The sequence below is a fragment of the Enhydra lutris genome, unplaced genomic scaffold (genome assembly GCF_002288905.1).
Source record: "Enhydra lutris kenyoni isolate GAN:26980312 unplaced genomic scaffold, ASM228890v2 scaffoldscaffold24, whole genome shotgun sequence".
Lineage (NCBI taxonomy): Eukaryota > Metazoa > Chordata > Mammalia > Carnivora > Mustelidae > Enhydra > Enhydra lutris.
In genome coordinates this window covers 29,299,910-29,325,049 of record NW_019154108.1, presented here as the reverse complement: position 1 = coordinate 29,325,049, position 25,140 = coordinate 29,299,910, and the positions used below count along the sequence as shown (strand labels likewise).

General features: G+C 44.0%; 1 protein-coding gene across 1 annotated transcript in view; it reads right to left on the bottom strand.

The window, feature by feature from the left end:
* The window catches only part of LOC111150906 (acyl-CoA binding domain containing 3), a 40,767-nt gene extending 18,094 nt beyond the window's left edge, over positions 1–22,673 (bottom strand). The window contains exons 1-3 of the mRNA XM_022508594.1: positions 22,376–22,673; positions 1,610–1,751; positions 856–996 (exon numbers count right to left, since the gene is read on the bottom strand). Of these exons, the coding sequence (XP_022364302.1) occupies positions 856–996; positions 1,610–1,751; positions 22,376–22,661 (569 nt within the window). The 5' untranslated portion in view covers positions 22,662–22,673. The remainder of the gene's footprint in view (positions 1–855; positions 997–1,609; positions 1,752–22,375) is intronic.
* Positions 22,674–25,140: the final 2,467 nt, after the last annotated feature.

Here is a 25,140-nt window from a genome sequence, read left to right as displayed (position 1 = left end):
GTCTCTCTCCCTCTCCCTCTGCCCCCACCCCCACCAGCACTCTCTGAAATATATAAATCTTGGAAAAAAAAAAAAACCAAAACACAAAAAATAAGGTGTTAACTGTAATGCTGTTGAACTCAGTTATGACAAAAAAAAATCCCATCAACATAAACAGCAGCATTCTCACCCGCCCCCTGGAAACAATAAGCCACCTAGGAGCCAGAGACAATATGCATGTCTCCATAAGATCTACCACATAGTGCAAGAGACAGAGTCATGATATGCGGCATAATGTTCAAGAAGCTCGAGGGAAACAATAGCAAAGGGGGTGTCAGACCAGGGGGTAAGGGTAGGGAGAGGGGCTGAGTTTACAGTAGAGTTTGCTCAAAACCTCAGTATAACCAGGACAAGAGGAATGTTGCTGTGATGGACAGGTGGTTCCTTTCAAAGGGAAAGCCAGACAGAAGCAGCAGCTCCCTGCCCCCCCGAACTCCTAGTATGGATACCTGCTCACACCAGCAGGTCTGAACAACTGGAGTAAGAAATGGGGAATCTGGGGGCACCTGGGTGACATAGTCGGTTAAGTGTAAGATTCTTGATTCCGGCTGAGGTCACAATCTCAGGGTCGTGAGATCAAGTCCTGCATCAGGCTCTGCACTCAGTCTGCTTGAAATTCTCTCTTCCCTTCTCTCTCTGCCCTTCCCCCTGCTTGCACGCTCTCTATCTCTAAAAAAATAAGTAGTCTTTAAAAGTAAATAAATAGATAAAGGAAGTGGGGATCCAAGGGCAGTGGGACACGTGATTCCGTAAGGCAAAAAAGCACCAGGACTGGGGCTGCACAGGAATAAAGTATGCTGTGTCCTCGAACTTCACCTTTTCTTTTCTTGCTCTTCCTTTTCTATTTTGTGGGATGCGACGTACGTTGAAAAGAGATGGCAACAGCGATGTAGGAGCTTGACAAATTCTAGCATGGCCTCCTCCCTAGACATGCTCCCCAGGGCTGCCCATTCTCTCCTGCAGGGAAGAACAAGGAAAGTCATTACCTCCTCTTCCTAAGAGAGTAAGACTATGATTTAATTTCAACCTAAATGTGAACAATTCTCAATGACAACTAAGATGCAGAATGATTCTACCATCAGCAAAAGGCTCCAAACTCGAGTTTCAACAAGTATGCACGACTGATACACTGAATTAGAAGCGTCACACACAAGCCACACTCACTGCCGGAAACTATGCTTCAGCTGCGCTGCTGCTCATTCCCTTACGAGCAAAAGGGTACCCGAGTCTGACCTTCCTCCTATCACGAACTCTGTTCGTCCCAGTAAGAAAATCAGTGACTGTGTATTTTAAGTGGCTGCTTTTAATGTCACTTAGGAAGAATCAAATGAAGTTGTCCTTGTCTTACGTTCATAATCAGACGAGTAAACTTCTTCCACATTATTTACCCATAAACATCTCCAAGCCAAACACAGATACACATCTGAAGATTCCAGACACTGCAAGCAAAAATGGCTGCTTCAGTCTTCCTCTACGCTAAGGAACCAGCTGTCTGCACTTAAACCAATCCACTCCGCTCTCTTCTCAACACTGCTCTCACTAAGGTCATTATACAACAAAACACGGTTACCTCCTGTCATTCCCCAACACATCAAAGAATCCAACCTCAGGACAAGTGTCTGGATTATATGGACCCATAAGAACCTGCTTATGCAGTGCCACAAGCTTCAGTTTTTCCTCATAAGTTGGATGAAAGGCTTTGCCATCTTTTTCTGTAAGATAAAGAAACATGAAAACAATTAGAATTGGCAAAAAACGTATTTTTCAGTGTTCTATCCTGAAGGTCCCCTATAAGGAAACGTCACACACGACCTGTGATGGATACAAATCTTATGGTGACATTTGTATTTCAAATATTAAATTTTAATAGTTGGAGCCTAAGACAGAAACCCTTTATGCAGGGATTTTTTTTTTTTCGCCCATGAAGCCAAGCACCAACATTCATGTTCAAACTTCTACTGAGAAACCCATCTGTCAAGCTAACAGTCAGATACACAAACTGTTCTGCTGACATCTTCTACACATATCAGAAATTGTGTAACAATCGTTTTCTAAAAGTTTAAGAAATAATTTTGTATCAGTCACTTTTAAGATGATCACGCCTAAGAGGTGATGCGTACCTTGAAAGGCCACAAACTGCCGTGTGATGCGGTGAAGGAACTTTAAAACGAGAGGTCAACCTCCTCTCAGACCTTTCCTATCTGTGACACCCCTGAAGCTCTCAGTCACTGCTCCTCCCAAGGTAATGGGACAGCAGCAATGACAGCTATCAGAGCCTTCTCCTTCCTCCACAGCATGCTTGGCTCTGGCAGGTTTCCAATTGGCAATGGAAGTGAAGCCTGCTTTGACCTGTGAAGACTGGGCTGCCACTCAAAGCTGCATAGAAATGGGAGCTGGTAACATGGGAAATCCTTAGAGAACAGTGCTGCTTCTCTGATAAATGGTAGCATTAATTATTGACTGGTTCTAATAAAAGAGACTGCCACTTAAAAAAAAAAAAAGGTAGTACATATTGCCTACATATTTTATCCATGCATAAAGTAGTCACCAAAATAAAATCACTGATGAGACAAGAATGTGGGTTTAAAGGTTATGAACAGGAAACTCGGAGGAGGAAAAAAAAGAGAGAAGTTGCCAAGGAGCATCCCAAGATCCTAAACCTCACAAGTCAAGGAAATTCGAACGGTCTTCCATTACATACCAAAACCTCTGCCGTCACATAGCACAAACAAAGTCAGGTAACATCGAGAGCGGGTAAGAATGGCGCAAAGAGGTACCCACTCTCCCATACTAATTTGAAAGTATACACTGTTAGTTATCTTGGAAGGCAATTTAGCAATTTATCTCAACACTAAAAATGTGCACACCCCATGACCCAATCACTCCAATTCTTGTGATCCACCCATGATTTGTCCTGAATACACAGAGGCAGAGGGATACAGTGGTTTTCTTGCTATCGTAAACAATTTACAAAGTTCCTCAATAAAGAAACTGCTAAATATAATGTGATATATTCAGACTGTGGTATAAATGAAGCAATTATAGGAAATACTAAGTGACAAAGCAAGTTGCAGAAAACAATACAGGCACAGCACACAATCTATGCCATCCATTCAAGCACTCCCCGACCACACGCTTTAACATCTCTAAAATCAGATTCGGCTTGACAGTCCAGTATTCTACAGTTAAAAGAGCAGTTTTCCTTTCTTAATAACAGCATGTACAATAATAGTGATTCTTAGAATTGACAAAACACAGCACATAAACACACTCACACGTGTATTCCCCAGGGACCCTTACATGAAGGTAGATGCAAACAGCAAAATCTGGGAGTCACACAACAGGAGACTAAAGGAGTCTCTCTCAGAACTGAAGCCTTACTTGAGACATCCAAACCTTTCCAGGGCAAAGGTGTGGAAGAACAAACCCAACTGTTAAGAGCGAATGCCTGCCTCTAGGGAAAGGACTGGCAAAATGACTGGATGGGGACCGAAAGAGGAGTTTCCTTCCCATTTATGTATGCTTGAATTGTTTTTCTGCCAGAACACACTCATGCAATACTTAGCAAAAATAAATATTAAGAAAAGACAAACCTGTGGCACTGACCTTACCTGATAAAAATTGAAACAATTCAGCAACCTGTGGACCTGCCATCTGTCTTTGCTACTGAGCAAAGAGTATCACTATACAATTAGCATCAAGGGCAGTAACTTCCTATAAAGTTTTTTGAACAGGATTATCATAGCTCTGTATTTACTAAGAAAAGGCGACTACCACTTCAAAATCCAACTCTTAGAATGCTATTTCACGGGGCGCCTGGGTGGCTCAGTGGGTTAAGCCGCTGCCTTCGGCTCGGGTCGTGGTCTCAGGGTCCTGGGATCGAGCCCCGCATCGGGCTCTCTGCTCAGCAGGGAGCCTGCTTCCTCCTCTCTCTCTGCCTGCCTCTCTGCCTGCTTGTGATCTCTCTCTGTCAAATAAATAAATAAAAATCTTAAAAAAAAAAAAAAAATTAAAAAAAAAAAAAAAGAATGCTATTTCACTTAATGGACAGTATAAAAAGTATTTTTACTTTCATACTTTCAACTTAATACGTATTGAGCCCGAGTGTAAATTCACTGCCGTTATGTAACTTACAAATTATTGAGGTTTAATTAAAAATTTATAATACGGCAATACCGTAAACAGCTGTAGCTAGGTGCACATTTTTTTTTTAAAGGTTTATTTATTTATTTGACAGAGAGACAGCAAGAGAGGGAACACAAGTTGGGGGAGTGGGAGGGAGAGGCAGGCTTCCTGCTAAGCAGGGACCCTGATGCGGGGCTCATCCCAGGACCCAGGGATCATGACCCCAGCCGAAGGCAGAAGCTCAACAACTGAGCCACTCAGGTGCCCCTAGGTGCATATTTCAGGTAGATATTTACTGTAAACAAAGTACAACAGTTACACTGGGATAAAGAAAATATTTTATCTTTTAAAAGATTTTATTTGAGAGAGAGAAAGCACAAGCAGGGAGCCGGCCCAGAGAGCAGCAGACCCCTCACTGAGAGAGCCCCACACAGGGCAGCAGACGCCCCACTGAGCAGACACTCCCCCCACCCCCGCCATGAGGGGCTCGATGGGAGGACCCTGAGATCATGACCTGAGCAGAAGGCAGATGCCCAACTGAAATGATTATTTCAGAGCTTACTTCTGATCTTGGAAGAAAACAGATCAAAAGATAATGAAGTAGGGGCACCTGGGTGGGTCAGTGGGCTAAAGCCTCTGCCTTTGGCTCGGGTCGTGATCCCAGGGTCCTGGGATTGAGCCCTGCCTCGGGCTCTCTGCTCAGCAGGGAGCCTGCTTCCTCCTCTCTCTGCCTCCTTCTCTGCCTACTTGTGATCTCGATCTCTCAAATAAATAAATAAAATCTTAAAAAAAAAAATTACAGTTAATGGGGCACCTGGATGGCACAGCTGGTTGAGTGTCTGACTCCTGATTTCAGCTCAGGTCATCATCTCAGGGTCTTGGGATCGAGCCCCATGTCAGCTTGTGCTGGGGGTGGAACCTGCTTTAGATTCCCTCTTTCTCCCAACCCCCAACCAGGAGCCCCATTCTCTCTCCCCCTCCCTGTCTGCCCCTATACTCCCTTTCTCTAAACTCATTCATTAATTTAAAATTACAGTTATGATTTTTTCTTATAAAACTAGCTACTTAGAACCTTATTGCTAAAATGTGTAAAACAGGGGTGCCTGGGTGGCTCAGTGGGTTAAAGTCTCTGCCTTCGGCTCGGGTCATGATCCCAGGGTCCTGGAATCGAGCCCCGCATTGGGCTCTCTGCTCAGCGGGGAGCCGGCTTCCCCATCACTCTCTCTCTGCCTGCCTCTCTGCCTACTTGTGATCTCTGTCAAATAAATCAATAAAATCTTTAAAAAAAAATTAAAAAAATAAAATGTGTAAAACAATAGTGGCTACTTTGGGCTACCATTTACCAAAAAGCCTTTCCTTAATTTTGAAGATGTGCATAACCATCCTTAACCATCTTCCTTTACTTTGTACAAATTAACCACCAAAACTTTTCTTGTACTAATTGTCACAGGTAATTATCAGAAACAGCCCAGGGGCACCCGGCTGGTTCAGTCGGTGAGGCATGTGACACACTTGATCTCAGGGTGTCAGTTGGGGTTAAAAACTTAAAAAAAAGGAAAGAAAGAAAGAAAGAAAAGAAACATAGCCCAGAACAATGTTCTTCTCACTTTCACCAACCTGTGATGATTTGAAGAACAGTTCTATTAGATTAGCTGAAATATAAATAAGGAGGCTGGGGTTTTTTTGTTTTTTTTTTTAAGATTTTATTTATTTATTTGACAGAGAGAGACAGACAGACAGACGAACAAGCAGGGGGAATGGCAGGCAGAGGGAGCGAGAAGCCGGCTCCTGCTGAACAAGGAGGACCCTGGGATCATGACCTGGGCTGAAGGCAGCCCTTTAACCGAATGAGCCACCCAGGGCGCCAAAGAAGGCTTTTTATTTATTTTTATTATTCTATTTTTAAGATTTTGTTTATTTATTTGACAAACAGAGATCACATGTAGGCAGAGAGGGGGAAGCAGGCTCCCCGGTGGGCAGAGAGCCTGATGTGGGTCTCGATCCCAGGACCCTGGGACCACAACCCGAGCTGAAGGCAGAGGCCTTAACCCACTGGGCCACCCAGGTGCCCCCAAGAAGGCTTTTTTTTTTTTTTTAAAGATTTTATTTATTTGACAGGCAGAGAGGCAGGCAGAGAGAGAAGGAAGCAGGCTCCCTACTGAGCAGAGAGCCCAACGAGGGGCTCGATCCCAGGACTCTGGGACCATGACCTGAGCTGAAAGCAGAGGCTTTAACCTACTGAGCCACCCAGGTGCCCCTCAAGAAGTCTTTTTATTTATTTATTTATTTATTTTTTTGTCAGAGAGAGAGAGGGAGAGAGCGAGCACAGGCAGACAGAATGGCAGGCAGAGGCAGAGGGAGAAGCAGGTTCCCTGACGAGCAAGGAGCCCGATGTGGGACTCGATCCCAGGACGCTGGGATCATGACCTGAGCCGAAGGCAGCTGCCTAACCAACTGAGCCACCCAGGCGTCCCCACAAGAAGTCTTTTTAAAAAAGATTTTATTTAGGTGCCTCGTTAGCGCAGTAGATAGAGCATCAGTCTCATAAAAAAGATTTTATTTATTCATTTGCCAGAAAAAGACACAGTGAGAGCGGGAACACAAGCAGAGGGAGTGGGGCAGGGAGAAGAAAGCTCCCAGCTGAGCAAGGATCCCAATGTGGGGCCTTCATCCCAGGACTCTGGGATCATGACCCAAGCCGAAGGCAGATGCTTCACTGACTGAGCCCCCCAGGTGTCCCAGTTTTTGTTTTTTTTTAAAACAACCAAAAAGGAACTATTCTAACGACATCATTTTATCTGGAGCCTTGTAAAAAGAAATTATGCGCTGGTGACTCAAGAATGAAGGTGTAGTGAGCCTGAAAAATAGGAGGGGCAGAGCACTTGGCACAAGCTTCCTGCTTTGTTCAGTTGGTATTTTAGGGATTTTTTTTTTCCTTGGGCGGGGGGAACAACACCCAGATTCTGTGAAAGTAGTTGCTTTGTCCTAAGTAAATGCAAATAAAGATAAAATCAGGCAGAAACTTCACTCACTGGAAGACCAAACACTTTCCTGCTAAGTCATGTAATATCATGTAAATATAATGTAATATAGGAATTTTCACACCTACATACAAATTCTTATTTGCTGCAGGGAGAGGATTTGAAACCAACAGATAAGAAAAAGAAAAAGAAACCAACAGGTTTTTAGCCTATGACTACAACACAGTTATTTTAATGGAGAGGGGGGAGGGCCCAGAGGGGTCTGGTGAGTAAACAAGGAAACTGTACTCATTAATCAGCAAGGTGTTAGTCTGACCTCCAGCCCTAAAAAGTGACTCATCAATGGGTGAGTTTCAGGATTTCTGAGTGTCATTTTAACATCTGCCCTTTTTATGCCTGATGGAATTAAGAATATACTGCCAATCCATTACGGATTTTTCAAAAGAGGAATGAGTATGTTTTGGGGTGTCTGGTTGGCTCAGACAGCAGAGCATGGACTCCTGATCTCAGGGTTGAGATGGAGCCTCACACTGGGTGCAGAGATTACTTAAAAATAAAATCTTTAGGGGTGCCTGGGTGGCTCAGCAGGTTGGGCATCTGCATTCAGCTCAGATCATGATTCCAGAGTGCTCTCTCTCTCACTTATTCACTCTCTCTCAAATAAATAAATGAATAAATTTTTAAAAAGATTTTATTTACTTATTTGACACAGAGAGAGAGAGAGACAGCGAGAGAGGGAACACAAGCAGGGAGTGGAAGAGGGAGAAGCAGGCCTCCCGCTGAGTTGCGGGGGACAGGGGTCCGCTGATCCCAGGACCCCGGGATCCTGACGTGAGCTGAGGGCAGAGATGCTTAACGACTGAGCAACTCAGGCGCCCAATAAATAAAATCTTTAAAAGGGGGGCGGTGATACGTTTTAAGTGTTAGTTCTGGTCAAGCAGTCAAATCTGTTTACCACCATGAACCCCAATACCAAGCACCACACTTGGTTCACTGGTACCGTGAAAACCATGCCCAACAAACCTCACTAAAGAAAAAGTTAACTTTCTAGGTCCATTTCTGCAAGAATTAGCGAAACAGTACATCCATTCTTAGGAATTGTACTGGAATTTCCATAGAATCATTTACATACTTGTTAGTTTTAAAAACTGTTCCATTATCTTTAAACTCTATTACTGGATCTTTAAGTTAATCATCATTATTCAGGTTGGGGACAAAATTTATCTAAAACAAAAACAAAAAACCCACAACAATACAAAGAAAATGAAACACACCAAAATGTTAACAATAATAGTTACTTCTGAAAGACTGGATTACAGATTTTTTTAATTCCTTTTTTATTTTCCCAAATTTTTCTTCAATACGGGTATGTACCTTCATATTAAATACATACACACATTTTTTCTTTTAACAAGCATTTTTTAAAAAGTCAAGACAAGGGGCACCTGGGTGGCTCAGGTCATGATCCCAGGGTTCTGGGATGGAGCCCTCCATCGGGCTCCCTGCTCAGCAGGGAGCCTTGCTTCTCCCTTTCCCACTCCCCCTGCTTGTGTTCCCTCTCTGGCTATCTCTGTCAAAAAAATTACATAAAAAAAAAAAAAAAAAATAGAAAGTCAAGACAAGTTGGGCGCCTGTAGGACTCAGTCATTGGAGCATCTGCCTTCGGCTTAGATCACGATCCCTAGGGTCTTGGTATCAAGTCCCAGTTCCAGCTCCCTGCTCAGCGGGGAGTCTGCTTTTCCCTCCGCCCTTGCCTTGTGCTGGCGGGCACGCTCTCTCTCCCCCGACCCCCATGAAAATAAATAAAATCTTAAAAAAAAAAAAAAAAAGTCAAGACAATGTATCTTTCAGTCTTTGAGACAGGTTAACAGATCAATTATTCTCCGGAGGAACACACAAAACACAGGAGGGTATGCAGATAATCCCCACTACCCTCAGTACAGGGCAGCCCACACTGTGCTGATGTTCTCAACTTAAAAGAAAACGCAGAAAATGAAAACCCTTCACCATCTACACCAGTAGGTATAAGCTAAAAAATTACATCTATTTTACTCTTCAGATAGCTCTGGTTCACATCTCAGGATTCGTTTTCTTTAGTTTTCTGAGTTAGATGAGAAGCATTTTCTTCTGAACCATTTTTGGATCTATGAGTATTAAATATGCTTAACAGGAAAGTTATAAATTCCATTAACTACATTAGAAAAGGCCATGCTGAAACTCAAAAAAAAATCTTTAACCAGGGCCATATTCCTACAGGAAAGTTCTGTTTCAGTCCTGCCAGAAAGCGATAGGCATCATCCCAGGTTCCTGCACTTGCAGTTTAACGATTACAAAGTTAAATTCAGGGGCACCTGAGTGGCTCAGTGGGTTAAAGCCTCTGCCTTCGGCTCAGGTCATGATCCCAGAGCCCTGGGATCGAGCCCCGCATCGGGCTCTCTGCTAGGCAGGGAGCCTGCATCCTCCTCTCTGCCTGGCTCTCTGCCTACTTGTGATCTTTCTGTCAAATAAATAAATAAAACCTTAAAAAAAAAAAAGCAGTTATATTCAATTTTGGAATTCTGCTTTCCACAGCAACCAAAAAGACAAATGTAAATTACGCTTCGAAAGCAACTGCAGAGCTATTTTTCAGGTACCCACGTGTACAAACACAGCAACGAGAAGCAGACAGTGACCAGTTCTACCACCTAAGGGATGCAAAGCAAGTCGTTCTTACTTGAATGGACTGAATTGAGATCGCCTGCTGGCATCAGTCCAGCAACAATTTTTTTTTAAAAGTTCATTTTCTATAAAACCAAAGACCAATAAAAGCCAGGTTAAAGGAGAGAGATTAATAGGGGTCAGCAAACTGGACCAACTCTGCCCTCAGCTGTTTCTGAAAGATCTGTGAGCAAGAATGGCTTTTTTTTTTTTTTTTAAGAGGGAAGAAGAGCAGAGGGAGAGGAAGAACAAGAATTTTAAGCAGGCTCCACCAGGCCCGGCGTCGAGCCTGATGCGGGGGTCTAACTCATGAGCCGAAATCGAGTCCGATGCTTAACCCACTGCGCCACTCAATCACCCTTAAGGACTGTATTTTTAAGTAACCTCTACACCCGATGTTTGAACTCACACCCCCAAGATCAGGAGCTGCACGTTCCGCTGATTGAGCCAGCCAGGCATCCCTGACTTTTATGTTTTCTGAAGGGCGTAAATCAACAACAAAAAGCAAAACTGAACACACAAAAAAAGAATGAACATGAACACAGACCCTATGTGACCATTAAAGCCTAAAATACTATCTGGTCCTTTTAGGAAAAGTTTGCTGACTCTGAACTAGAAGTAGTAAGCTCAAAAGCCAAATGGTTTCTAGGTATTTTTATTCTTTTTAAATCAAATGTAATTAATCGCTTCTTGGTCTTCTGGCTAAGATCAAGTGTAAATCAAATGTAATTAAAAGGACAGAAAACATAAACTTCTAGCTAAACATGGTGGATTAAATACGCAGTCAGCGCTGATCCTCAAAGAGGCCTCAAAGAAAAGGGATATGGAAGGCCATTTAGAGAACCCCGGGGAAGGTTCAGGAAGTGAAGGCTGCAGGTTCTTCAAAAGCTGGAATTTAGGAATGCGTGGGTGGCTCAGTGGGTTAAATAAAGCCTCTGCCTTCAGCTCAGGTCATGATCCCAGGGTCCTGGGATCGAGTGCCGCATCGGGCTCTCTGCTTGGCAGGGAGCCTGCTTCCTCCTCTCTCTGCCTGCCTCTCTGCCTACTTGTGATCTCTGTCAAATAAATAAATAAAATCTTTAAAAAAAAAAAAAAAAAAGCTGGCATTTAGATGAAGACAAGAATGCTGGCTGAAACTCTTAAGAAACAGGTACTCCTCCCTCCCACTGTTTGGCAACCCCAAGCATGCAGATGGCCACCGCACCCCAACTTCAGCAGAGGGCTGATGTTTACTGGAGAACCTGAATCACAGATGCTCCAGATGGGAGGACACCAGGCTGGGAGTAAGTGCAGGACTACAAACAGAGAAACAGAAGTTTCCCTAGTAAATGGGAAACAACTCCCAGCCATAATCCCTTCTCCTGCCTGGTTCCTGAATGCAGACAACTGAGCCCACGTGCCAGGAAGCAGGCCGGAGTATTTGCAGGAAGAAAAAACCTCCAGTTACAGATTTGAACCACACTGATGTTTGAGGGCTCCCCTATGCAACCTCTGCCTCTTCACCCTACCGTAAAGGTCTCTGCTCTAGGTTACAATCAGCTGCTCAGTGCCTTACCCTTCTATACGAATGAATACCCCCATGTTACCTGACATTTGAGAAAGCTTCCAACGTGGAAAAAAAGTCTAAAATTTTAAAGAGTTTGTTTGTTTGTTTAATTTATTTGAGAGAGAGAGACAGTGTGTGTGTGTGTGTGTGTGTGTGTGTGTGTGTGTGTGTGTGTGCAAGAGCAGGGGGTGCAGAGGGAGAGAGAATCTCAAGCAGACTCCATGCTGGGTGTGGAGCCTGATGCAGGGCTGGATTCCATGAACCTGAGATTGTAACTGGAGCCAAAACTAAGAGTCAGACACCCAACCAACTGAGCCACCCAGGCCCCCCTAAAAGAAAATTTTAAAATAAAACATAAAACTAAATTTGCATTTAATATCCTCAGAGACAGAAACTGATGTGGCCATTAAGCAAAACAAGGCACCAGGAAGAAAGACAATTTAGAGAATAAAAAAATCTTGGAAACGTAAAAACAAATTTAAAAATGTAAAAACAAATTTTTAAAAACCTTTCATAGGCTGAAAAATAGAGTTGAGACTATCTCCTAAAAGGCAGCAAAAAGACAAAAATGGAAAACGTAACAGAATTAAAGTTCAATTCAGAAGATCCAATACCCGATATTAACAGTATCAGAGTGTGAAGAGAGGAAAAAAGAGGGGAAATGATCATGAAATAATTCAAGAAAATTTCCCAGAAATGAAGGATGCAGGTTTAGAGACTAGAAGGACTACTGAACTTTGAACATAATTGTTCAAAAAAATTAAATAAACAGAAAGACAGTGAACACTATAAGATAAAAAAAAAATTCTAAAAACTTCTAGGAAGAAAAATAGGTGACATACACAGGACCAGGAATAAGAAAGATTACAGACATCTTTTTTTTTTTTTTTTTAAGACTTTATTTATTTGACAAGAAAGAGAGATAGAGAAAGAGAACATAATCAAGGGGAGTGGAAAAGGGAGAAGCAGGAGTCCCGCTGAGCAGGGAGCCCAGTGCAGAGCTCAATCCCAGGACCCTGAGATCATGACCCAAGCCAAAGGCAGTTGCTTAAACAACTAAGCCACCCAGGCACCCCAAGACTACAGACATCTTAAGAGTATGAATACTGAAAGCTAGAAAACAATTGACTAATACCATGAAATTCTGGGGGGACCCCTTTTGACCTCCAGAACTGTGAGACAGCATGTGCAGTCTGAAGCCACTAAATTTGTGGCGGATTGTTACCGCAGTAATAGGAAACTAAGGCAATACACAAAACACATTTTTTCCAAGCAACTAAAAATAGAAATGGCTTCTAAATTATGTTCTTATTAAATTCAACAGTACTTAACTTTACAGTTCTAATAAGGCAGCATAATTTGATAATAGTATTATAATCAGTTACCAAGCCCAAAGCTCTGAAAGACTGACGTTAAGTCCCTTTCACCTGACATTAATTATACAAAGGGTTTTTAGTCTCACGCCTCAACTGCTGGAGTAAGTTTACACAGAAACTGTATTTTTCTCTTCTCTCTGGAGAGTAAGGTAGAGGATGTAAGGAAGTATTTCATTGTCCCTTCTATGATCTGTGTTTGAGGAAATGAAGTCATACAATCTGCGAGTCAGAGAAGCTATTCACCGTCAGTGACTGAACTGCACAACCGAAGCCCGAATCCCCTCTGCATCTCCACGTGGCCTACAATAACCTGTTACTGCACACACAGTGTAAAAAAGACGCCTATGACGACATCAGTAACCTCAAGTAGGAGAAGGGGAAAAGCACAGAGTTTCTGTATGCCGTGGAAGTTACCAGTTTAACCTAATATAGCTATAAACTATTCTATGTAAGCTTCATGGTAACCACAAAGAAAAAACTTGCAGCAGATACAAAGAAAATTAAAAAAAAAAAAAAAAAAAAAAAGGAATCAAAGCCTAACCACTTTGCCATTGCTAACTTACGCTTGAGCAGGTCCAGGGGATGGGAACATTCTAGTACATTTCTGCATGGCTGTGGTTTTGAGTTCTTTATTCTGACTTAACCTCTCACATTTCCATCCACAGGATCTATTTCCAGTCTTCAGCATTAAGTAAAACACACTTAAACAATAAGACCTCAAAAGCCACAAAATACCCATCACGTTTGCCCTGAGTTCTCTACTCCGGGCTGAGCATCGGTAGCTCATTCCCTCGCATCTCCCAAAGACCTGCATTTACATCCCTGCACTGCTAAGTACACAATCGGGACTACTCATTTAACCTTTCTGAGCCCCAGTTTTGGTACCAATAAAATGGTGGTACCTTCCCCATTCTTGTGAGGGATAGATAAAACGTGTTCCAAAGTCCTGGTGGAGCGCCCGCATGGAGCAGACGCCAACCGCGCAGTCGCCAGCACGGATGTGAATTCCCGCACCCAGACCACTTCTGGACCAGCTCCACTTATCTTTAACCCCACAGGACGATGCCTCAAATTGAAAACATTATCCAGGGACTGTCTGATCTGTGCAGAGGAGAGAGCAAGACCATCTCTCTCCTCCCTCATCATAGATACCGTATTTCCACCAAACCAGTCTAAGATCAAACCTGTTTGCTCTCACGGCCCTAACACACTGCTGACTCAAAGAATATACTTCGAGTAAAATCCATCTTTTAGAAATATTAAAATTAAAACCACATCTCTTCCATGCTGGAATGAGAAAAATTTGATTGATAAATTTTTATATTACTTGTAAGAAAGTATAACACAATGTGGTATTTCTGAGTCAACGACTATAAAACATTGGCCTAGCTTGTACCAAGTGCTTAATAAAAGCTCACTCCTCCCCCCAATTAATTCCACACACCCTGTAATAAATTCCTGGTAATCTTTCCTCCTTAACAACATAAGCAGAATACCAACGGCCAGGCACTTGGCTAAGAATTTATATATATAATTTCCTGTAGCTCTTCCAACAACCCTTGAGTAAAGGAAGGCACTGAATTTAAGAAACTGAGCGGCAGAACTAGAAAAAGGACCCTAGACAGGGTTGACTCCAGAGCTCAACTTCCTAAATCCTGAGCCAGAACGGATCTCATGTAGCGAACAGACAAAAGCACAGTCGTCCTCCCCATCCATGAGGGATACATTCCAAGGCCTACCGTGTATGCCTGAAACTGTGGATGGCACCAAACCTGATACCCAGTGGGCTTTCTCCTACATCTATCTACGATAAAGCTGAATTTATAAAATTAGGCACAGTAAGACAGGAGTAATAAAACAATAACATACTCTGTAATAAAAGTTAAGTGAATGTGGTCTCTCTCAAGATATCTTACTGTCCTGTCCTCACCCTTATTACGGCAGATGATAAAATGCTTCCATGACAGATGAGACGCCCTGAGGTGAGGACGCCAGATGTGTGACCCAGTGTTAGGCTACTACCCATCTTCTGACATTTGGTCAGGAGGCGATCACCGGCTTCTGGACTGCAGCTAACCACCAGGAAGAGCAAAAGCACGGATAAGGGGGAAACTACTCTAAACATGATCTCCTTCTGGGGGTTGGTTACCAGAGTATGTACATTTTGGGAAAGTTCATCACACTCTACACCTATCATCTGTGTACTCCTCCGAATATGTATTTGACAAACAGGAAGCCTCCACTGATGTTAAAATCACTTATATTAAACACACAGAGATATAGACACACATGTATAAATGTATTCTTGAATCCGGTCTTCATGGGAAACCTCCAGTTCAGCTCAAATTTAATATGAACTAGCGTATATAAAAAAATGAGATGCCTAAAAGGTATCACTATTCTTTTTTTTTTAATACCCCCCACCCTGAGATTCTTAGTGGCTATAATTTCTTTCCTTTTTTTTTTTTTTTTTTATAAAGATCCTCCTTATTTATTTTAGGAGAGTGAGAGAGCAAGCATCCAAGTGGGGGGAGGGAGAGGGACAAGCAGACTCCACGCTGGGCAGAGCCAGACGTGGGGCTCGAAGACCCGAAGATCAGGACCTGAGCCAAAATCAAGTCTGATGCTTAACAGCCTGAGCCACCGAGGCGCCCCTAGCAGTTACAATTTAATTATCTCTTGGGTCTAGAAGTCCTCCTATAGTATTACACGCTATGTCTAAAGGCAAAGATAATGAAAAAGAAGGAAAAAATAAACTCAAAATTTAACAGGTGGTTGATAGTAATAGTTAAACTTGAAATAGATTATCTGAGGCAAAAAAGAAAAAAAAAAAAAAAGAAATTATCTGAGGCCAGACCACTGAAGTCCAGGAGGCACACACTAATTACCCATAAGTTACCAAAGAATAATTTACACCTCTACGTTTTTAAAAAATCTTAATGGGGCCATTCCTCCATGTTGCTGTAAATGCATGCCTAAAGGTGACAAAAGGAAACAACCACTTCGGCTCGTCCACCTGACAGCCTCTCTGGAAGCAGTAACACAGTGAGTGTACTAAGGACTATAATCACCAGAACTGCTCCTGGAAACACATCAAGTCCAGAAAGACCCTGAGTCTAAGACTTAAGTTCCTCCAAATTCAACTGCAGCTTTTATATATCGTATGCTCAAAAATACCCACCCCCCCCAACACACACCCTTGATGTGTCTACTGAAAAGGCCTAGAAATAATGACCAATCCAGCAGCAATGAGCACCCACTCCCATCACCCAGATTACTTCTCTTCAAATGCTGTTTCCCACTAATGGGAACCATGTCTCCTTGGACAAATGGCTGATGATTCCTGCTGAAGCAGGAAATGTGTAAGAATAACCTGGGATATCTTATCATACCAGATAGCAAGGAAGCTATGAAAAATTACCAGTCATGTCAAAGGAACTTAAGAGCCAATGTGACAAGGCTCCCACTTGCTAAAGATGGTATTGAGCATCGGTAAGAGCTTAAAAAAAATAAAATAAATGTTTAAAAGCACGAGTACCTAATGACAATATAACAACTGTCACCTGTTAAGGCCACCAGAGAAACAATTCATTATTCTGAAAACTAATAAAGGGAAAACATTTTTCCTTTCCTGTTTGAATTTATACTCCACACCAAATAGTATAGGAAGGAATATATTCCAGTGAAAGAAAGACATTTAGAGTATCACCATTTTTCAATCCCCAATGAATTAACACATCCATTTTCAATTTACAAGAGTTAAAAAAAATCATTACACTAGCTAAATGCGGACCTCCCAAAAGATCTAATATTGTACTAGTAGCAGTGGGATTCAGCATGTCAATATTTTGATGAGCACATTTACTTCAGTCCTTTGGAGGCAATTTCCACCCCATTAAGTTCAGAATTTTAAACCTGATAGTATCATGTAGGAATTCAGAGTAGATGGTTCTCTCACACTTCGCTCCTCCAGGTCTCTAAAGAGACTCGATAATATCGTGTGTAGAAAAACGATATGAATCTTTCCATTAGCCCTTAATATTTCCAAGCAAATATATTTAAAAAGTTCCAAAATGAGGGGGCGCCTGGGTCATTCAGTGGGTTGAACATCTGCCTTCAGCTCAGGTCATGATCTCAGGGTCCCGGGATTGAGCCTCGCATCAGGTTCCCTGTTAAGCAGGGAGCTTGCCTCTCTCCCTCTCCCCACCTCCCACTTTGTGCTCTCTCTTACTCTCTCAAATAAATAAAATCTTTTTTTTTTTTTTTTAAGATTTTATTTATTTGAGAGAGCGAGCACAAGTGCGGTGAGGGTCAGAGGGAGAAGCAGATTTCCTGCCAAGCGAGGAGCCAATGCGGGACTCAATCCCAGGACTCTAGAATTATGACCCAAGCCAAAGGCAAATGCACAATAACTGAGCCACCCAGGCGCCCAAATCTTTTGTAAAAAATAAAATAAAAAATAAATAAAAAGTTCCAAAATGTAATAAGGCAACAGGGTAGTAATTCTAAATATTTCCCTCAGAACACCATCAGAAAAAGCGGGGTTTCTATTCACTTGCCGTCTCCTGTAGCAGGAAGACCTCTTTGGAATCCAAGTTGAGAATCAACCCTGCCTCTTACTAATAACTGAGGGACCTGCATCAAGTTCCCTTACTAAGAAGCCAGAACAACACCCTCCCTAGAAGGTCTGTAGAGGATTACACGGAGTAATGTATATTACACATGATGTTATCTCAAAGCAATACCTCACATACAGTGAACAGCAGCTCAACAACTGGGGTTAATTAATACTCTGGAATTTTATTTTTTTTTAAGATTTTATTTATTTATTTGACAGACAGAGATCACAAGTAGGCAGAGAGAGAAAGAAGCAGGCTCCCTGCTGAGCAGAGAGCCCAATGCGGGGCTCAAACCCAGGACCCTAGGATCATGACCTGAGCTGAAGGCAGAGGCTTTAACCCACTGAACCACCCAGGTGCCCCAATATTCTGGAATTTTAAATGAATGCAACCATCTAATAGCTTCATGTAATGAGGAAATAAAATATTAGAGCAGGAAACATTCACCCCCAAAGGCTCTAAAAACCAAAATACCACTCCTCAGGTTAGCTCCATCTAAGAAGTGTAAAGGCTACAATAAAACCAACCAATACTGGGGCGCCTGGGTGGCTCAGTGGGTTAAGCCGCTGCCTTCGGCTCGGGTCATGATCTCGGGGTCCTGGGATCGAGCCCCGCATCTGGCTCTCTGCTCAGCGGGGAGCCTGCTTCCTCCTCTCTCTCTGCCTGCCTCTCTGCCTGCTTATGATCTCTCTGTCAAATAAATAAATAAAAAATCTAAAACAAAACAAAACAAAACAAAACAAAACAAAAAAACCAATACTTACCCAAAGAGCTCAGAACACCAGCTGAGGTCTGCTAAGCTAGAATCTGGCAAGTTGGCTCCGCCCTGTAAAAACTTTCAATGGTTCTTCACTGTCACTGACAAAAAGGCTATTTACAATGGCATTCAAGTCCCTCTGTGGATCTGACACCAACATGCCTTTCCAGCTCTATCACACTGCTTCCTATTTTCCATTTCCCAACACGTGCCTTGTCCTTTCATGGCTCTTGGCTGTACCCCTCTCTCTGGAATGGCATCTGCCCCTTCCATCCTTCACACTGTATTGTGACTGTCATTGGGTCTTTAACTCCTCTTTTGGACCCTAAGCTCCTTAACAGCAAAAAGGAACATACATATAGTGGTAACCTAACATGAAACTTCATCCAGAATAAGATCAAGAGCCACATGCTTGGGGCGCCTGGGTGGCTCAGTGGGTTAAGCCTCTGCCTTTGGCTCAGGTCATGATCCCAGGGTCCTGGGATCGAGCCCCACATCGGGCTCTCTGTTCAGCGGGAAGCCTGCTTCCTCCTCTCTCTCTCTCTGCCAGCCTTTCTGCTTACTTGTGATCTCTCTCTCTGTCAAGTAAATAAATAAAATCTTAAAAAAAAAAAAAAAAAAAAAAAAGAGCCACATGCTTGGGTGCCTGGGTGGTTCAGTGGATTAAGCATCTGCCTCGATGGGGTCATGATCCCAGGGTCCTGGAATTGAGTCCTAAATCGGGAATCCCTGCTCAGCAGGGAGCCTGCTTCTCCCTCTCCCTCTGCCTGCTGCTCCCCCTGCTTGTGTGCTCACTCTCTCTCTCAAATAAAAATAAAAATTAAAGGGGTGCCTGGGTGGCTCAGTAGGTTAAAGCCTCTGCCTTTGGCTCAGGTCATGATCTCAGGGTCCTGGAATCGAGCCCCACATCAGGCCCTCTGCTCAGCAGGGAGCCTGCCTCCCTGCCTACTTGTGATCTCTCTGTCAAATAAATAAATTTATTTATATTTATATATATTATATATATTATGTTTATATATATATCAGTTATATTTATTTATATAAAATAAAAAAGTTTTTAAAAATTTAAAAAAAAAAAAAAAGCCACATGCTCTACCAAGCCAGCCAGGCACCCCAACAATGTTTTAAGTTTGGACAGTAAGAATGCTAACTTACCGGGAGCCTGGGTGGCTCAGTCATTAAGCGGCTGCCTTCCACTCAGGTCATGATCCCAGGGTCCTGGGATCAAGGCCCACATCGGGCTCCCTGCTTGATGGGAAGCCTGCTTCTCTCTCTCCTGCTCCCCCTGCTTGTGTTCCCTCTCTCTGTTCAAATAAATAAATAAAATCTTAAAAAAAATGCTAAGTTACTTTCACCCCAATTTTCATCTATTATTTTACTTTCACCTGCATAAAATTAAGAGGTAGTTGACATAATAGGTTCAGTCACTAGCCTGTGACCACTGTGACAGGGATGGAATGAGAAACAGGGTTCATGATTCCCAATCTAAGTTATTTTCTTTTTTTTTTTTTTTTTATTTTATTTGACAGAGATCACAAGTAGGCAGAGAGGCAGGCAGAGAGAGAGAGAGAGGAGGAAGCAGGCTCCCTGCCAAGCAGAGAGCCCGATGCGGGGCTCGATCCCAGGATCCTGGGATCATGACCTGAGCCGAAGGCAGAGGCTTTAATCCACTGAGCCACCCAGGCGCCCCCTAAGTTATTTTCAATGGAAAGCCATGCTCTCAAGATTCATATTTATTCCACCATGGAAGATAAAATTTATTATCATTTCTGATTCTTGCTGAAATTCTGGTACAAAAACCACAAAACAGTGATCTTTTAAAAATCCTTATAAAACTGATAAATATGTCAAGTATTGCACTGGGATAATTTGCACATTAAAACAAAGTCAGCAACACTTGACTCACGTACTTTCCATAATTCTTCTTACTGCTTCTAGACTCCCCCCATAATTCTTCTTACTGCTTCTAGACTCCCCCCTCAACCCTTAGGCGTCTCTTATCCTAAGGGCCTCATCCTGGCCAACTATGTAATGATCCATGCAGAAAGGTAGCTTTAATTGCTACACTGCTATTTCTCCTTTGAAGTATTTGAATACTGCTTTGAGAGCTTAACTTAGGAAGTAAATGAACCATATCTATCAATGCAGCTTTTTTCTCTAAGGTCACTGGTAACTAGGCCCCCGCCCCCAATTACAGATTCCCTAAGGACTCCTACTACTTACTCAACAAACATGTTAAAATGATGTCAGCTTTAGACCAAATCCTAAACCTGAGACATCAAATTTCATCTAACCTAGCTGCTTTATACATACATACATACACACACACACACACACACACACCCCACCCCCCCCCCCCCCCGGAAACAGAGTTTGGAACAGAAAAGCAAGGGGTCTTGGAGTTTACATGGTAAATAGAATCCAAGGCCTCCTGACTCCCAAAGCAATGCTAAATTTACTGCACATTATTCAGCGTTTTAATCTTTCAAAGAAAAGATTACCACTTTCAAATAAGACTCAGAATAAGTCAAATAAGGCTCAGAAGATAAATTGACCTTTTTTTTTTAATACTTTTTGTTTTTTATTTTTTAAAGATTTTATTTATTTAACAGAGAGAGAAGAGAGATCACAAGTAGGCAGAGAGGCAGGCAGAGAGAGGGAAGCAGGCTCCCCGCTGAGCAGAGAGCCTGATGTGGGGCTCGATCCCAGGACCCTGAGATCATGACCTTAGCTGAAGGCAGAGGCTTAACCCACTGAGCCACCCAGGCGCCCCGACCTTTATTTTTTTGTTAGTCATTTGGCAAAAGCTAAGATAAAAAGTGGGTCCTTTTCTATTCTTAGATACCTTTGTGCTACTACATAATCTTCCTGAACACTGGAAAAGTCAGTCCCAAGAATAAAAATTTGAAGTAAAATGTAGTTATACAAATTGTATAGGAAACACCAGATTTTTATATAAATGGTAATGTATCACCACCACAGGAAACACTAAATTCAAGCCAGTGACCTAAGGGTCAAGTGATCCAAACCCCATTAGCTATTACCAATTCCCCAAGCAGGCCAGTGCATGGAAAGCTGAACTCCCTGTCCAATGACAATGAGTATTTCAAGGGTAATCTTTTTAATTCAAAAATACAATGAATGTGGAATAAGCGAATGTTCTAGAAAATTTAGAAAAGACTTTCATTAGTTTGCAGTTATTCAGGGAGAGAACAAATAACTTGCACGTATCACTACAATCACTACACAACTTCAGTTACTCAAGTATGTGTTGCACTCCAAAAGGAACTCCCTTTGGGCGAGGTGTCATAAATACGCTGTTCTGGAATGTATACGGAACCTAGCAACCACTTTTAAAGTTTCATTCTGTCGAAGATCTGCCCCTCAAAATCCAAATATCTCTAAGAATCAAACTAACTGGCTTCTCATCAGTCTTTCCCACTGAAAAGATCATGTGACTGGAATGACCACCAGTGAATCACCGATTAAAACACACACACACACACACACACTCGTGCTCTAAGACAAGAGACATTTTACAGTTAATTCTGCAAGAAACAAGAGGGTACTTTTAGGCCTTAAGTGAGAATTTACTCTTGCACAGTGTTTCCAAGGTACAATTTAACCATCTAGAAGTTACTAGAACATAGTGGGCATCCCTTCCCTTTAGAGGCTGATTAGCCAGAGGGAACCTATTAGCTTAATATCTCCTCCTCTCTACCACATCAAAACTGCCAGGTGAGCAAGTCCTATCCCGAGTTTACGGTTCCGCAGAATGACTGGAAAGAACCGGTGGGAAGATTTCTTCCTGCCCCGAAAAGGGGTAAAAAATCGGTGGAGTCTGATGTGTCTACCATAGGAAACAAGAAAAGGAAAAAAGAGGAGAAGAAGAAAAAAAAAAAACATACAAAAAGTCATCTCATAACGGGATCCTCTGCGAGAGAAAAGGCTCATTCTTCACCCCGGTCATGGAAACCCGAGAAGCTCAATTGGGTATAACATCCAGTAACCTCCGGGAGGCAGGGCTCGGACTGCTACACTGAGGTTCCAGGCCCTTCAAGGGTGTGACCCAGCGGCCGGTGACAAACTTCGGGGACCCCCCCAAGGACGGAACTTGCTCCGGTCGCCGCGGCCCGGGCGAGCGAGGCGGGGACTGGCCCGGTCACTCTCTGGCCACGGCCCCGGGTCGGATTCGCCGGGGCGGCCGAGGCGGGGGTGGGGCCGGGCCGTCTCACCTTTGAAGAAGCGCAGCGCCAGGCCGTACAGCTCCTCCAGGCCGAAGCCCCAGCGCTGCTCCAGCCGCCGCGCCTCCTCCGCCGCGCCCCCGGCCGCCGCCTCCCCGAGCTCCGGCTGCTCCCCGGCGGCGCCCGGTCCCCGGCCTGCCCCCGGCGGCGAGGGCGGCGGCAGCGGTGGCGGCAGCAGCGGGGCGCCCTCTGCGCCGGGCCGCTCCTCCGGGTCCGGGCTCAGCGTGAGGCCGTCAACGGAGACCTCGAGTCGCTCTGCGTTCAGCACCGCCGCCATCTCCGGCTGCTGCGCCTCCTCGGCGGGGACAGGCGGCGGCCACGTATCGACTTCCTGCTGACCTCTGACCTCCACTTACGGACGCCGGAACTTCCGCCGCTGAGAAGGATCTCCGGCTCCGGGAGAGGGGCTGAGGCTCGTGCCCCGCCCCTCAGCGACCCCCAGCCCCGCGGGCCCTGCCTGTCCGGCCCGCGTCCGCCCTCGAGCGTCGTTCTTCCCCCTTTTCCCCTCCCGCGTCCTCCACCAGCGGCGGTCGGGGCGGGGCCCGAGGGCCTGGGGGTCGCGGAGAGGCGGGGCCCGCGTGGCTGGGGGTCGCCGGAGGGCGGGGCTCTCGGGGTGGGGGTCGCAGAGGGGCAGGCCGGGGTGACTGTGGGCTGGCGACCTACGCTCCAGACCGAGACTCTTCCCGCGTGTAGGGTCGTGGACTTCCCGGAACCTCCCCCCACTTTGACTCGGTCTTCACGGCAACGCTGAGGAAATACGGGGCGAATGACTGTTTTTAGGAGGAAGCCGAGGCTTTAGAGAAATCATTGGCTTCTCTGCGGCTGTTTTAATTCAGCAGACCCTGGTTTTGCGGGAACCGTACAATTTGGGGGACCCCAGTAAGAAAAAAATACCCCAGGGGTACCTGGTGGCTTAGTTGGTTAAGCTACCGACTCTTGACTCTTGAACTCAGTTTCGGTCTCGGTCTCAGGGTTCTGAGTTCAAGCCTCTACATTGGAGCCTACTTAAAAAAGAAAAATACCGGGCACCTGGGTGGCTCAGTGGGTTAAAGCCTCTGCCTTCGGCTCAGGTCATGGCCTCAGGGTCCTGGGATTGAGCCCCGCATTGGGCTCTCTGCTCAGTGGGGAGCCTGCTTCCCCCCTCTCTCTGCCTGCCTCTCTGCCTACTTGTGATCTCTCTCTCTCTGTCAAATAAAATCTTTAACCCACTGAGCCACCCAGGCGCCCCTCAAATAAAATCTTAAAAAAAGAAAAATACCCCAAATTATGTGCATAAATATACTTAGAATGAGAAATCACGAATGACACTTTGAAAAGTTAAAAAAAAAAAGTCACAGGCGGGGTGCCTGGGTAGCTCATTTGGCTCAGGTCATGATTTTGTTGTTCTAGGATGGAGTCCTGCTTTGGGCTCCCTGCTCAGCAAAGAGTCTGCTTCTCCCTCAGCCCCTCGCCCTGCTCATGATCTCTCTGTCTTAGATAAATAAAATATTTTAAAAATTAAAATAATTAAGCCACAAGCATCACACACACAACTGTAAAGCATTCATTAACTTCCTGACACACTTCTACAGGGTGTCCAAAATTCCAGAAACATAATTATTTTATTATTTAGAAGATAGAAAATGCCCTTGACAGCATTGCATATATGTACCTGTCTAGACTTTATGGGCACCATTTATGGTAATCTTTCCCACGCTTTTTGGCTGCATACTTTTAATCACCTCTTCCTACAACATTTTGTGATATTTTTCTATAAAGAAAATAGAGGGGTGCCTGGGTGGCTCAAGTTGTTAAGTGTATACCTTCAACTCAGGTCAGGATCTCTGGGGTCCTGGGATCCCCCCAACCCCCTACCCCTCAGGTTCCCTGCTCCGTGGGGAGCCTGTTTTTCCCTCTCCCACTCCCCCTGCTTCTGTTCCCTCTCTTGCTGTGTCTCTGTCAAATAAATAAATAAAATCTTAAAAGAAAAAAATTAGAAAGGTCAGTGCTCTTTTCAGCATTGTGCTCAAAAGTATTTTATTATTGCTGATGTTTCAGCTTCACAACTCATTGTTATTAGTGTGTACTTTTTTTTTTAAGATTTTATTTATTTGACAGAGAGAGAGAGATTACAAGCAGGCAGAGAGGCAGGCAGAGAGAGAGGGGAAAGCAGGCTTCCCGCTGAGCAGAGAGCCCGATGCGGGGCTCGATCCCAGGACCCTGAGACCATGACCTGAGTGGAAGGCAGAGGCTTAACCCTCTGAGCCACCCAGGCGCCCCTAGTGTGTACTTTTTAAAGATTATTGTCAAATTTGGGAAAACCAGTATCAGGTTGCTTTCACAGATGAGCTATGGTATTTTGGGGCTGCTTTGGTGGCAATTTCCTGTATGGCTTTTACTTGATCCCTAGTGGTTTTCAGAACAAGGTTGGTCTGCTCCCTTAAAACAGGTTCTGATCCATTAGGATGAATAAAACAAGTGACTTCACCTACAGACAGACACACTGACTTTTGATGCCAACCACCAAGGATTTTCTATGGACTAGTTTCTCCTTTGCTTTCACATCCTGTCTCCCCCACCACTACCCACGTATTTTATGGGCTGAGCACCACAGAGCTCTTTTGCCCTCTGGCCCTGCACCTTTGTGACACAGGGAGGGCTGAGTTGGCATAATGGGCAGCAGGTGTACCTCAGAAAGCGTTCCTACACCCACGGACAGCAATGATTTAACAGTACCCGGAAATGACCGCAAAGCGCAGAAATGCTTGCCACTAAAC